Here is a 15,254-nt window from a genome sequence, read left to right as displayed (position 1 = left end):
AATTAGTCAAAACAGTCCTGAAAAGCCCTCGTGTGAAATTACATCATGAGAGAAAAAGGTTATGAGGTGAGACGGCTTAAAGTGTTGGCCGTCTGCATGCTGCTGGCCGTTTCCTGTCTGCTTCCCAAGGCCGATGCACTGAAGACAAAGAGTCGCAGCAAAAGTTCCTCCTCATCTTCCTCGTCGGGACGTAAGCCAAGCTCGACCAGCTACAGCAATCCAGGCAGTTTAAGCTACAATAACTACCAAGCGAAACCAGCACCGAAACCGGCTCCGAAACCATCCGCCCCCGTTGATACCTCGAACCAGCGCAACATTGGATGGAACGTAAACAATCAGGCTAAACCAGTCGGATCAGTAGCGCAACCCGCTGCCAATAAGCCACCGTACCCGGTACAGTCGAATGCTGCTAAACCTCCATACCCGGTACAAGCAACACACAGCAACACACATCAGACCCATTCCGCACCAGGTGCTCCTCCGCCACCATACTCCCACGGACCACCACCACCATACTCGGCCGCCAACAATCCCAACATGAATTCGCGCTTTAATGAACCACCACCGATGTATAGTCCGGGAAATCAAGGATTTAGACCGGGTCAGCCAGGTTTCGGTCAACCGGGTTCGTACGGTCAGCCGGGAGGATACGGACAACCGATGGGTGGATACGGAGGGGCTGGTGGGTATCATCCACCCGCAACCGGATTCGGTGCACCGCATGGCACTTTCCAGGGTGGTGGCTTTGCACCACCGGTAAACTATGCGCCGGCACCTTCGTTCCCGGTTGCGGCCATTCCGGTCGGTGCGTACAAACCGCAAAGCTCTGGAATTGGAGTTGGAGGTATTGCGGCTGGCATTGGAACCGGACTGTTGGCAGGGGCGGCTGGTTCAGCCCTCTACAATGCACTCCGTCCAGAAGACCGTTACCGATATCGCGATACGAGCAGTGGTGTAACGATCATAAACAATGTTCCCGCCGCACCAGCTGCTGCCGGTGCTGCCCCAGTGGAAGGTGCCGCACCAGGACCGGTACAATCCTCAGGTGTTGCTGCTGTACCGAATGCAACCCCAGCACTTGCTACCAACGGTCAGTCATCGGTTCCACTTACTCCCATGCAGGGAGCCGGCGATAATTCAAATCCAATGGCCCAAACTCCAGTACAAATTGAACCCGCTGAAACAACTACAGTCGATCCGAATGCTAAGCAGTATATTCCACCACCCGGACAGTATTATCCCTCCACCGGCCAGTATGTCCCACCGGGTGAATATGATCCAATAACGGGCATCTTTACACCGGGCCGTTACATACCGGAAACGAACGTTTTCCAATCGGGACTGTATGATCCATTGTCGCAAATGTTTACTCCCGGTCGCTACGATGCCAACGGACAGTTCATCCCGGATCCGGAAAATCCGCCACTGTCTTTGGCTCCTAATAATGTGGCAGCTCAGCCGGAAACCGTTACGCCAGCCACTGCATCACAGTTTAAAACTACTAGCGATGGTACGATGAAGACGATTTCGCTTGTAACCGCTCTGGGGGCATTAATCTTTTCGGCAAGCATGCGTTCGCTGATCATTCGCTTTTAATTTTCAATTCTAGTCGTAAGAGTATCGATTAAAAATCGATTCGTGAAGTATTGAATGCAGCATTTTACTTTAGAACATGTTTGAAGCACCTTTTCTTTAAACAATCGTAAAAATTGCCATACAATTTAGATGAATTTATCTGCAAATGTTTTATCTCCACTTGAGCAGCTGCTACAGGGTTTTAGTTAAGTTTATGCATTTGTTTGAGCACTTATACAATTTAAACAAGTTAACAAATATTTAAAGATGAATCTCGCTTCTGTCTCAGCTTAAGCCGAGTGTTCTTCATAGTATTCTTTTCCGATATGTGATTCATACCGACTGCTCTAGCTATACTTTTGAGAAAAGGATACCACATGACGTGTGATTTTAGTTTCAGTTTTTTATTCTAAACAAGTAATATGATTACTTGAAACAACTTGGATCTTTTGTTAACAACTCTGGTTTTGGAATTAAAAAAAAAACATATTTAGAAGTCAGAGAACAATGTACAAGAAATAGTCTTGACCACGATCGTAACAGCTACAGGCAGCAATGTCTAGATAACTACAGAATACTTGCTAGATGTCTCTATGTGTTAGGTCCACCCAAACAGTCGCCAAAACTTCCTGCTTGGAAGCTTCTCACCAATGACCATTCTTTATACATCACATGCTCTCTCATAGTCCATGTAGAGGATAATGTAAAGTCTGTGTATACTACCGAATTTCCTCTTTTTTCAAGACGCCAAAATCTTCTACGTATCCAGTCCCCGGTGCGTAACTCCTTTACCTGTGCTATATTTTACTTCAGAAATGTCGTGTCTTAATGTTTGTAGCGATTTGAAAGCGAACCAATAACAGCGACTAGCTATATGAATACACTATAATAGAGTAAAACTTTTACAACCCATGGTAGATTGTAAGGAAACCGATGTGTAACAGTGTAGTAAACCACTGTTCTTGTACTTTTTGTGTCGCCAAATTGAAGTAGATTTGTATCGAGGTTTTTCTTCTTTACCACAGCTGATGCTGGAGCGAAGCGGTAGAATTTTACCCTCTATAATACCATGTAGTAAAGCATATTTATAGGATCATTACTTTACTAGAGCAAAAGGAGAAGGGCAATTTATTTTGAAATTTTGATTAATTATTGCAAGCGAAGCTTCCAGTGACACCAGTGCAAGTCATCATTAAGATGTAACATTTTATTCCAGACAAACACCGAATTTGAAACGCTTTTTGAAATTGTATTATTATTGTACGTTCATGCCATGTTTTTTTTAAAGCAAGCACCTTGTTTACTCATCACAGTGAGAAAATGCAACAATAAAGTTAATATTAACACCAAAATAGATAAGTCCTTCTCTATACATTACACATATCACAGATTGAATGCTTCTTTTAGTGTGTGCATAAACAATTTACTAATTTGATTATTTTTGTAGCATGTGATAATTATGAATCCAGACGATCAGTGAAGCAGAGATAGTGATATCTAGTACCTTTTTTGCTTCATTCAATTTCTACTTACGTCCAATCGTTCATCTCAGTTTCACCGGGTTGGTCGGTTAGAAAGATAGATCCGAAGATTGCATATAAAGCTCCGCCTTTCTCGTTTTAGTACTAACTCACTTTTCTCTTAACCTTGCGCTGCATTATTTCTGGCGAAAACCCTAGTCTGGGTTTTTTAGGGTTAAAAAAGGTCTTTTCTGATCGACTTCAACCGGATAGTCTCGATTCGGCAGTGGTACCCAATAGTCCCTAAACCGCACTGATCTAGCGTTCCCGGTCTCTACAAGAGGCATCTGTGGTGAATGCGACAGTGACGCGGGTCTTAACTCTGGGGGACCGGGGTTCACATCCTGTCCGGACCATTCCCCTTTAGTGAGTAGTAAATAACTATCCAACTTGGTTGTTATCGATAAATCTCGTAAGCCATGTGACCTCGTGACCGTTGTGATCTCCGATTGCAATATTTCTACAAATGCGTAACAGTGATAATAGCTTTCGTACAAAACTGTTAGTTAAAGATGAATGTGAACTTTTAGTCAGTCTTGCGATCAGTATAAGTAAAAGAAACACAGTAAATTGTATGAATTACGGGAAATATTCTATTGAAGATCCCTGTCCTCCCAAGGTTTACTGTTGTCCAACCCCGAAAATGAGTTGTTGCTGATTATCTAAGTCACCTTTTGGTTAACGATGTTTCTTGGACGACGTGGTCCCTTGGACGTTTGATTCTCTAATAGTTTCTGAACGTTATTGTCCGAAGTTACGATCGTCCTCTACCACCTCGAGATCGTAGGCGTCAACTGATATTCTGCTTCGAGCTCCATCATGGTCAGAGCTCCCTCGGCAAGCAGCTATTTTGTCTTCGTCGTATTGATCGGATGTCATATGTAAGTTTATCAGCATCGTCGATGATGTCAATGACATTCATGAAGCTAAAGAGTTTGCAGAGATCAGGTCAGTGACGAGTAAGAACTCGTTCAACGGTATATCTTCCTCTACGACTCCGCTGATCGTTGGACTCTTCGTAGCTGCGCTTTTTGTCCTGGAAGAGTCGTATCTGTTGTCTTCTCAGTCGTCTATAGTTTTCTACGATCTGCTGGGTCTCGCCCAAGTAAGACAACTAAACACGTTGAACCAGAACATCTTCTTCGTGACGTGAATTTTCCATTGGCAAAGAGGAACCAAAGGGCTGTAAAATCCTCCCTGGTTCTTCAGTAAGGTGAACTCAACAATGTATGTTTTTAATTTCGGGAGGCAATATAAAATACTCACGCATCAATGTTAATATTAAAATTTTTATTTAAATTTTCTACATGTCCCAGTACCAGTCCCCGATAGGCTTGAATCAAAGTGGGACAGTAATGTAATTATCTGTATATTAGCTTACTACTCTGCTCCAATTGACATTAGCTGGGCTATTTAAGGAAACCAAATAATCTGCCTCTCGGATTTGGTCTCATACCCTGCAAGCCACAGAGTAGTTTCCATAACTCAATCTTTCTCTTTGGATGGGGCCAGTTGACACAAATGAATAATACAACCAAGACGGATCCGTTTGCCTAGTGTACTAGTATCTATAGATGTGTCTGCTACTTTCCCGTAACTAGAAGTCCGTATTTTTTTTTTTATTCCTCTGCTCTGCCACTCCATTTTAATTTTCAGACATTGTCGGATGCAAGAAGTTTTGAGCGTTGAATAATTCACCACGGGAAGAATCGCACATGCTTACAGTCCTTGAAAAAAAGCTCGTTTCGGTTGTATTTGGTATGAATAATGGACACGCTAATGCGTCCAGTAGGGGAAAACGATCGTTTATTAGACTGCTTGTTTTTTGAGTATAGGCGACAAAGGTCCAATTTATTCCAAAATGAGATGAAGATAACGTTATTTTATCTAACAACTTAAAAAAACATCTTATGCAATAAAGTCCAAAATTAATTAAGCATTTAAAGAGGACACCGAGAGAAAATTGTGAATAGATTTTGAACTGTGTGAACGCACTTAAAAATTCATAAAAAAATGTGTCCCATATGCATCAAATCATCTCCGAAATACCAAAAACCCCAGCCGGAGGTCAATGCTACAATTTTCCTTCAGCTGCTCCATCAAACGGTTATTTTTTGAATAGTTCGTTCCATCGGGTCTAAACTCCCAGCTATTAAGGGACTGCCTCATCCTGGTCTCGCCCACTAAATGATAGTGTTTATCCCCCAGCCAACGCAGAACCCAGCAGTGCCGACAGACAGAAAGCGCCGGTGCCGGTGGGAAATCATAACCGGGAATCCCCTAAATTGCCCGTTTAAACGATGAGCTGCTGTAATTAGGTCGGAGAAAACTCACACCCAGTCTGTCAAAGCGGACGAGGGCTCAGTGTGTCTGTCATGGAAGGACACATACGCACACACAAACGGCAAGGTGTTGGTGACCCGTGACAGAAAACATATTTTCCCACCGGCAAGGAATCTACTGGTACTTCTGCTTTTTTTTAATTTCTCTCGTGCCAACCGGTTTGACCTCCCTTCGACTTGACTCACTAACCAGTTACGTGCGGTATCGTAGAAGCGTAAAGGGTGTTGAAAATTGTCATTAGAATCAATCGATCCAGCGATACTCATGTACTAACATGGCGAGATGGGCATGCGGGTAGATGGAGACCACGGAATCGGACCATCTGGAGTAGTTCCGGTATTTAAAATAATTTATTGAATGCTTAAGAACAGCATCAAAATGGTTGCCGCAGAAGAGCTTGACACACAGCAATGTGTGGGTATGTATATTTTTTTGTTTTGCTAAATTGTTCCACCATTAGTACATATTTAATGCTATACAAACAGATGATAAAAAATGAGCAAATGAAGATGAAAGTTTCCCTTCATTCGCTCAAGAACGTTTTCACCGTTAGAGGTATAGACAACGCCAGAAGCATTATAAAAGATCGCAAAATCGTGTGGTGTGATGCAAAAACTGGGTCGCTACCCGACAGAACCCAGCTGGACTCGCCGACCTAGAACCTAGACATCCCAGGAAGATACTCGTAAGTAGTTCCTGTATTGCTTTTCATATTGGCTAGTTCGCGTGTTCACACGGTGTGTCATTCGTACCAGACCGTCTGACCATCGCTCACACGTACAACCACAAACACGTACTAGCTGTACCCATACCCGTTCGAAGGTGAAAGGACGCCGTTCGGTAAGGGTTGGACAAAAAGGACATACCAGCCATACACAACTCTATCTCTTGGATGTGTGCGTCGGTTCACATATGGATCGCGAGAGTCCGAGGTTACTATATCGTCGTACAACCCGAAACCCCGGTAGGAGGATCAATTATTCAACCGCAGTACCTGGGGCCTCGGGGTAAAAAAGCAAACGCCATCGCCATCGGCAAACAGTGAGAGTCGGCATTTCCTGCGGTGCGCACATCGGGTTATCTGCGTCAGCGGGTTCCGAGTGTCCGTGTGCGGTTTCACCCTTGTTTCGTGGGTATCGTTCCGGGAGCGTCGGTCGAAAGTATCGAGTCCGACAATTGTGACAGTTGATCTTGTACTTGTACTTTAGTAGTGAATACTTTCCCAACGAGATCATCTTCAATTTCGGCATAAAAGTTGAAGTTGTCGGTTCGGATTATGAGATAGTGTACTTCCAGCACAGTTTAATGATTCATCCGAATCGATCAGACGAATCACACTTCCTTCCGCAGCGCAAAAGGAGCTAATGGATAGAACACGCGTGCAAGACAATTAGTGACGGCATGATGATGATGATGCCCCGATGACTAACAACTGCCGATGCTCGCGTATGCGTAAGCCGCAAGATCCTCGTTACTATCCCGAGGTACGGCGAGGTACCGCGAGCAGGATTGACAATTTGAATGAAATGTATCGATTTTTCATCGTTTCATATAAAGAGAATTTACGGTTGAATGAGGTGAATGGCTATTAGCTCGGCGGTGTAATGTGGCTGTGTGTATGAGTTCGTACGTGTTTGCCGAGCAGATTGTGTTTGTTATCGGTCCATTAGCCGTAAAACCATTTTTAATTTGCTTTTGCTTTATGCGTGAAAAATGGTGAACCAACGTTTGGTGAATTAATGGGGGATAATGTAATGGGACACCCAATAATGTGTGTGTTTGTGCTTAGTGTTGTGATAAAATCTCGCTAGCGATAGGTTAGAACGAATGAAGTTTTTATTCAACAAAAAAAATAATAATTTTACTAAGACAGGAGTCTTAGTACAGGTTGGCATCATAACGTGTCCACGTGCGACGGGAAATTGAAGCTATGAATGAAGCGTTTATAATTTATAAAGGGTGAAGCAAAACTCATTTACTTCAAATCGGATTCCAGTGCAGTGGATGAAGCATTCCAATGCACTTTGAGTTTTCGCGTACGGTGTCCCGGGGCACACTGGGGTGCCCACACCGGTCAGACACCGAAGAATGTGCTGGAACGGCAACATAATTTCATCAATGTTTCATTGTTTTAGATTCACTTTCGATTACTCCTCGATTGTCCGGTTGTGTGTGTGTGTGTGTGTTTGCGTGGCTGTGTCTACCCGTATGGTCACAGTTTTCCTCGAATCCAGTCCTGGGTAGAATTCACGACAGAATGTCTCATGATCATGAGTGTTCCAGCTATCTGTCGCGTGTACGTTGGAAGTTCACTCCAGTGACAAGCCATTCTCGAAGCCAAAACATGGTTAATTTTTTATGGCGTTTACTTTTCCCCAGCCCCCAGCCCACCCAGGATAGATCACGCACCCCGTGAAGGTGTTGTCACATGCTCATAAAACAATGCCACTATCCAATATATACTACTACTAGCCGTATACTTGCTGAATCATCCAGTTTTTTCCCTTACTTGGTTTACTTTGAAGTTTCAGGCCTTTCGAAGCCAATTTTCAAAGCGAATGAAAAGTTTTGCGTTCGTGCTTGACCGACTTCACTATCCTTGGAATGGCTGGAAATCCCAGCCCCATTGCGCAGTGCGCCGGTTTCTACCACCCCTCCCCAGGCAGCTCTTATTTAATGTGACCGCGCTGAAGCTCAATCAGACTTGATGGTTTGTTTTGACAGAATAATGTCACTTTCATCGAGTTATAATTGTGTTTACCCCGAGGGTAAACGTTGAACACGTAAAAGAAAAGCTCGTCCAATGTGGAAAACAGGAGATGAAGGAAGAAGTGCGAGTGGAAGGGTTAAATGTTCCCAACTCCAAGTTCTAACCGTGGTAACTGGTTATTGAGCGCGTCATTGTATGTTTCACGCGTACAGCGCAGACCTTCGGCGGTATAGACAAACAACAATTAAGTACGCTGGTTCCGCGATGACCGTTCTCATTCTTTTTTTTATGGGACAAGATTTAGTGTTGTGTGTAGGAATATTATAAGTAAGACCCATAAATTCATTTACAAAAAAATAAGGATAAAAAACTCAAGATAAAAAAATAGTGAAAGATAGTCAATAGATCTAAAACGTCGTCATGCATCCGTACTGGAAGGTTCCTGCAGTTATAATTACTAGCAGTGCAGCTTTGCGATAAAGATCAAGGGAAGCTTTGGTAGAAGAATTTTATTTGATCACTTCCATCGATGCATCGGTTGTGGGACCAGCGTGGGGATACACTAGCTGCATCTAATTGATTTCGGAAAAACCTTTCGCACAACAACAATTAACTCGAATGGATAATGGGTATTTGTCTAGATACAGGTAAGATCATCTGGGAATCGATCGTACTGCGGTTGATAATGAGCTTTCGGGATAAAGTGAATGTTATAACATCTTACATAAGTTTGTGCTAATTTTTCCCCGTAAGAATGTAAAATGATGTATCGTTTACGCCTACACGCCTAAGATATACGCCTGAGAGTACGCAATAGATTGTTTAAAATTTCTATTGAATTTTGAAATATGCGCCTGAGGATATGCAATAATTTTCCTCCGTGATTCGTTTTGCTTAAATCTTTTAACATTCAATCATACTCATGTCATCTACTTATTATTTACTGCATCATATACCGTCTTAAAATCATTTTGAAATACAATCGATAAATTTCGCCTGTCTTCATAGAATTCCATTTGATTTTTAACACACATGTCTTATCGAAAACGGATGAAATATAAACGTACTAAAATAGTGGAAGCACTGTCTTTTGAAACTATTATACACTTTAAAACGTGACGAGCAGTAGAACTTCATTCAAAATATTAATTTGATAGTTCTACTTCATTCCACAAACAATATTGGCGAACTATTGGGTTTCACGCTCCACGGGTTCCAAAACAACGTTTCAATTGCAAAGTGCCTAAGTACTCTTGGTACATGATTTAAGAAAAAGTAGTTGCATACATGAAAGTTGGGAAATCCGAACGCAAAGTTACCTACCCATCCTATCCATCTCATCTACTTATTATTGACAATCTGGTTTAATCTATTTGGTTTAAAACACAAACACAGTAATTGCATACTTTCAGACGCAGTATTTGGTTTATATTTGATATAAAATTTGATTTACAATACTAGTAATTACATACTGCCTAGAGCATTACTTATTTATTTTAATTCGTAAATTTGAATAAAATTTGATTTTATTTATTTATTTTAAGTATGACTGCTTGCGCTATATTTTCAACACCACATGTGTTGACTGTTTAATAAGCTAGACTACCGAGGCATTTCCTCCCTGTTTTTCAGCCTTATACCGGGCATGCTTGGTTTAATCAGAATAATAGTTTACTTCATTTCAGTATATATTTAATCTACTCACAATTAAAAACTTTATAAAATAACTAAAATTGTTACACAAAATGTGATTGCCTACTTTCAGGCGATTCTAGTTCAAGTTCAGACGTTCAGATACTAATTGATTTGATATGTTACATTTACCGTATGGAAAGCAGCCTAAATTTATTACATGTATTACACGCGCATACTTTTACGCGTACTTATCTCATGTTCAAGTCTGAATTGGATCTTACCTGTACGATATAATTTTCCTCATCTTATTCGATCTTTTCTGTTTTTCGTTTTTGTTATCTTGTGCTTCTTACCTCTATCTACTTAACAACCGCATGTAGATCTTGAATAGAGTAAAAATAATTCAAAAAAAAAAAAAATTTCATACGGTCTGGCGTAATTATCTCTGGAAAAATAACAATCATTTAATAGCCTCAATGGTTTATTAAGTAAATTGAAATCGTTGCTTCTTTTTTCTTATCATGGCACAGAAAAAAACAACACTGCGTCCGATATAGAGGACCCAGACTGGAAAGGCGGTGGACCGAGCACGCGTTCCGCCGTGGTACGCACCCCGAAAAGTGCCATCGCCGGCATGCAGAACACCGGCAAGGTGAAGTTCGATCCACCGAAAGTGCCCGTCATATTCGTGCTAGGTAATAGCGATGTTTAAACTATCGTCATAGGCAATTTATCAACTTGGTAAACCTGATTTGACTACATCCTTAGGTGGCCCCGGTAGTGGTAAAGTAACGCACTGCGATACTCTGATGCAGGAGCGCCGCGGTGTTACGCACATCAACATGATGGACCTGCTGCAACAGTACGCCATCGGCAATGGTAAGACGGTAATTTGCTCTCCCACAAAAAACAAACAGCCACCATCGCACATGATGTACCAACATGTGGGCCATTATTGGGTAGAACTTTACGTTGAATTTTAAAACACTCACTCAGAATGTTCTTAAATGGCCCAGACCGGATTAGTAACCCGTGTAAGGTGATAAGGTAAAGCCATAGCGTGTAGGCAAATAAAAATCAATAATTCCGTAATTATTACCCGTTGACAAATCAACGATGAGCAAGGTAGTTACCGGCCGAGTTGAAACCGTCATCTTCCCTGTTCCGCGTTTTGGGGTTGTCCACCCCGAAATTGTCTCCATGATCAACGTGAGCAAATCGTAGGGTTCTCGCTTGTCCTCGAACTCGCGAGATAATTGCGGCATGAACTTTTCATGGACTTCTTCTTGGATTCGGAGGGAAGGCGCTTGGCGAAGAAGTAATTCTCGCACATACACAAGGCGCATTGTCTGTTGACCGTAGGAGAACTATCTCGATCGATTTCCGATAGCACTTGATTTGGTTCCGATTGTGGCGCGCGTAGAGCAAAAAAAAAAAAAACAAACCACAGGATTGGACACACTTGCAGGCAACAGAAGGGAAGCAAAACAACAGGACCCCGGTTGATAAATTAATCAAATATTGATTAAGGTCAAATAGCGCACATAACACAATCATTTAACCGATACGCCACATTACCATATGTGACGGCCCATTGGAAAGCCTTTCAAGGTCCTTACTACCGATACTGCACCGCCAGTTGATCAGGGACGTCGTGGAATAGCGTCACAGTGTTTCGTAACGTTACGCTTCTCGTTTCAGATATGCAAGACTTCTCCCAGCTTTCCTCGCGCACAGTCACCGAGGTACTGATGCTGGAAATGAAAATGTCACCAGCTGCCAAAACTTACCTTGTATCCGGATATCCACGATCGATGCGGGACGTCGTCGAGTACTCGGAAAAGGTAAGGGATCTTTTTAGACAAAATTAAATATTTTCCAGAACGGAAAACAACAAGTCGATCGATTTTCGGTGGTTGCAAAACTATGTTCCATTCATTAGCGAAGCGATATGGCCAAGAACAAGCTGCTGACCGTTTTGTTTGTCAAAGTCATTAAAAGGCCCTCCACGATTACCGCCTGTCGGTAAATGTTGTTCACGTCCACGACTGGAAATAATACGGAAATCTATGAATAGACATTTAATTCCCTGCCCAGTATTGGGTAGGCAGTCTTTCGTCAGGTCTAGCTGACCTTGATGAACAAAAGTTTCCCCAAACCAAAATTCTCCACCGGCTGTAACCGAACTGGATTTTCGGATCTCTCCTATCTCTTTCTCACTTTACAGATCCAGGTAATCAACGGTGTGATACTGATATCCTGGCGTCAAGCCATACTACAGAAGCAGATCGATTACGGTGCCAAGCTGGGCCATGTGGTACTTTCGCTGGCCAAGATGGAGCTGGAGAACTTCTTCAAGAACGTTATGCCTGTGGCTGACTACTTCGATCAGAGCGATATGTTGATCGCGGTAAGCAAATTCACCGCTTCTGCTCTACCCTCCCTAGCTATCCTACTGACCCGTGGCCGGAACTATTTCAGATAAACGGTGAACGATCGCCGTCGGATGTGTACAAAGACTTTCGCGCCGCCATACTCGACATACTCGGTGCGCAAGAAAATCAGGAAGCACTGTTAAACGGAGTCGCAGGTATGGGCAGGGGCGTAGATGACATACCCGGCAGTATAGTTAGTGTAGACACGGCACCTAGTCAACCTAAGGTCATTGCAGCAGGTCCCGCACATCAAGTAGAATTAAATCATACCCGCACGCCTCCGCCCCCAGCAAACACCGGGGCCCGGCCGGCAAACGCAGCAGACCAGATGGCGCGTCCCACCTCGCACGGGTTGCTGCACCGGCAACAGTCCCGTACCAGCCTGCACCAGACAACCGGCGAGACGGTACCGGTCGGTGGGTACGGCGATACAGCATCTCCCGAACGGTTCCGGCAGCGTGGAGCCGTACCGCCGCCCGTCATCTGGGTGATAGGAGGTCCTGGCAGTAACAAAGCGACCCTGTGTCTGAAGGCGGTTGGCATCAATCCGGGCTGGGGTCATTTTAGGTAGGCAGTGGAAATTTGGTAGAATTTCCACCAAGAGCGGTAAAAGCTTCATAATGTTTTGTTCTTCTTTAATTGGAACAAGTGTGGGGAGGTCCTTGCGAGCTGTTGCCGAATCGGGACCACGCGTAGGGTCGGATAACTATGCAGTGAAGGAAGCAATAACGGCGGGTGAGATGGTGCCTAAGAAATCATTGGACGCGTTAATTCAGGGTCAGCTGATGCAGTTGGCCGACAGGCGAGGCGTTATTATCGATGGGTATCCACGAGATATGGAGCAGGTGGCTGATTTCGAACGGAAGGTAGGAGTTCTGGTTGTTTAGTGAAGTGAATGTGACTCAGCTAATTTTGTTCGCTCTTTCCCTCATTCCACAGTACAATCAAAAGCCCCCTATAATCTTGCTGGACTGCTCGAAACTGCAGCTCGGTCGTGGACGTTTGGATGACACCGTGTCCTCGTTCCGCCGTCGATTGGAGCTGTTCCGGGAGCTAACGCTTCCGATGCTCAAAGAGATGGATACCGCGGGTCGGCTCACCATCGTAAGTTGTGTGATACTCCTATTTGTCCCATTGTGTGCAAAGTCAAGGAACGTCCTCGACTTTTGTTTTTCTGTGTCTATGGTGTTGTGGTTGTGGTTTGGCGTGTAAGAATCGTTCCATCACCATCAATTTCATCAATACATTATTAATCATTCGAACTGTGTCAATCGGAACTGTCCTTCCCAAGCTCATGCAAGCATGTAGTTGTGTGTTAATGTTTGTATATGATTCACCAAAAAAAAAAAAAAGACACACACACATCGAAGCACACGCCCCCACACCACTTAAATTAGCCTTCACCCGATGGCTTCAAACCTTGTTTTTCCCCTAAACGATTGCTTCTCGTTCAAGGTTGACGGTGACACGGACAGCCCATCGGTACAGCGAGAGTTTGAGCGGATCGTACGCGTCAACATGGAGCGGGTGTTGAACTCCGGCCTCGACCAACCTGACCCCGAGAAGAACGAGGACATTCCACCGGTACAGATCGGCACCTTTAAGACCGTGCTGCAGCAGCGTACTCAGCAGCACAACAGTATGGATGCGATCGTGCAGGATCTCGACACAGAAATGCCGGGCGCCGTTCCAACGATTAGCCATCACGTAAGCCTAGCGAACGGGCATCTACCAGGCTCCGGTAAAGCAGGCCCGAACGCCAAGAACGGATACGTCCCGAACGGGCGTCCAAATTTCCGCAATATGCTAGAAGAAGCGGACAGCTATCCGATCGATTCACACATTTAGTGTGAACACATTGCAACAGATCCCAAGTAATAGCAATAAGTACAAAAGTCTGTCTGCCTTGGCCATGGAAGTTGGCCCGTGGGGAGCAAATGTATTGGATGAGCAATTTTATAGGTGTTAGAAACAGCGCTTCAAAAGCGCTTGATCGTATCTCGTATGAAATAGGGACACCAGCGCATACAGTGCAGTGTCTGGATAGCTTTAAAAATGAGAAACGGTCTAGAAAGTCGGAAAGGGTTTAAGGAAGCTTAGGAACGTCGGTATCTTATATTGGCACTGTGCCAAAAGGAAATAATATGGTTGAGAGATAGAGTGTTGCAAAGAACGGTACGTAATAAATCTTTACTTAAGTTTAAAGTTGAAATGAAGTTTGAAGTTGGGGATTGATAGATCGTAGGCCTTACATTGTAGTAGCATCATACTACGTAGAAAACTACACTACAGTGTTTTTGTTTTCTTTTATTTTTTAAATATGCAGTTACATTTTTCTAAAATTTGGCTAGGACAAAAATGCATTTATTTGACGCAAACAATACTAAAGTATGGAACAATAAAGAAAAAGCATATCTTCTAGCCCAGTTTTTCGTTAGAAATTACAGTCTTAGTGAGTTATTTAATGCTATCGAATTAGTATCAGTAGCAGTAATAGTCGCCACAGCCATCTTTGGAGCGTACAACGGATCTGGGACGCTTCAGAACGGAAAGAAAAATTATGAATGATTTAAAAATATCATTAGACAGCACATGTAATGGAACGGAAAATGGAAAGCGCCTCCATTGCGCATTCTCCAAATCAGGTAGGCTCCACTGTCTCATTTTCTCACCCACTTTAAACTGTGTCCTGTGTCCTGTTTTCACACTGTGTGGAGACTTTACTCGCGTGTCGTTTACTATTGTCACTCTCTTTCTCATTTATCACTTGATTTTTCTCACTCTCATTGAATCGCTACGACATGACCATTGGAATTATCTCATATTTGAGCCGAGGAATGGTATATTTTTCACGAGCGTATCAACAATTCCTCCCATCAGTAACTGCACTGCACTGATGTAAACAAACGGATTTGGAGTGCTTTTTTTGTGTGTTGTAGTTGCTGCGACACAAAAGGATAGTCAGAGCTTGTGTAGTTAGGTTTTTGTAATTGTTTCACATTGTGCTCGAATAGGGGTGTGTTGTGAGTGCATTTT

The 15,254-nt window shown here is 43.3% G+C and overlaps 3 protein-coding genes across 5 annotated transcripts in view; all 3 read left to right on the top strand.

Moving 5' to 3' along the window:
- The window catches only part of LOC126565597 (60S ribosomal protein L34), a 364,763-nt gene that overhangs the window by 8,982 nt on the left and 340,527 nt on the right, over positions 1 to 15,254 (top strand). The gene's annotated exons all lie outside the window — the stretch shown is intronic.
- On the top strand, positions 46 to 1,611 carry LOC126564517 (trithorax group protein osa). The gene has a single exon (XM_050221582.1). It carries the CDS (start codon positions 46 to 48, stop codon positions 1,594 to 1,596), a length of 1,551 nt encoding a protein of 516 aa, XP_050077539.1. The 3' UTR covers positions 1,597 to 1,611.
- On the top strand, positions 8,662 to 14,066 carry LOC126564310 (uncharacterized). Its single transcript, XM_050221312.1, has 9 exons — positions 8,662 to 8,795; positions 10,314 to 10,478; positions 10,552 to 10,662; positions 11,485 to 11,627; positions 12,011 to 12,193; positions 12,265 to 12,785; positions 12,868 to 13,084; positions 13,158 to 13,322; positions 13,674 to 14,066. Exons 1-9 carry the CDS (start codon positions 8,774 to 8,776, stop codon positions 14,064 to 14,066), a joined length of 1,920 nt encoding a protein of 639 aa, XP_050077269.1. The 5' UTR covers positions 8,662 to 8,773.

The sequence above is a fragment of the Anopheles maculipalpis genome, chromosome 3RL (genome assembly GCF_943734695.1).
Source record: "Anopheles maculipalpis chromosome 3RL, idAnoMacuDA_375_x, whole genome shotgun sequence".
In the NCBI taxonomy this organism is placed as follows: Eukaryota; Metazoa; Arthropoda; class Insecta; order Diptera; family Culicidae; genus Anopheles; species Anopheles maculipalpis.
The sequence above is the reverse complement of the archived record's forward strand: the minus strand, read 5'-3'. Positions and strand labels throughout refer to the sequence as shown.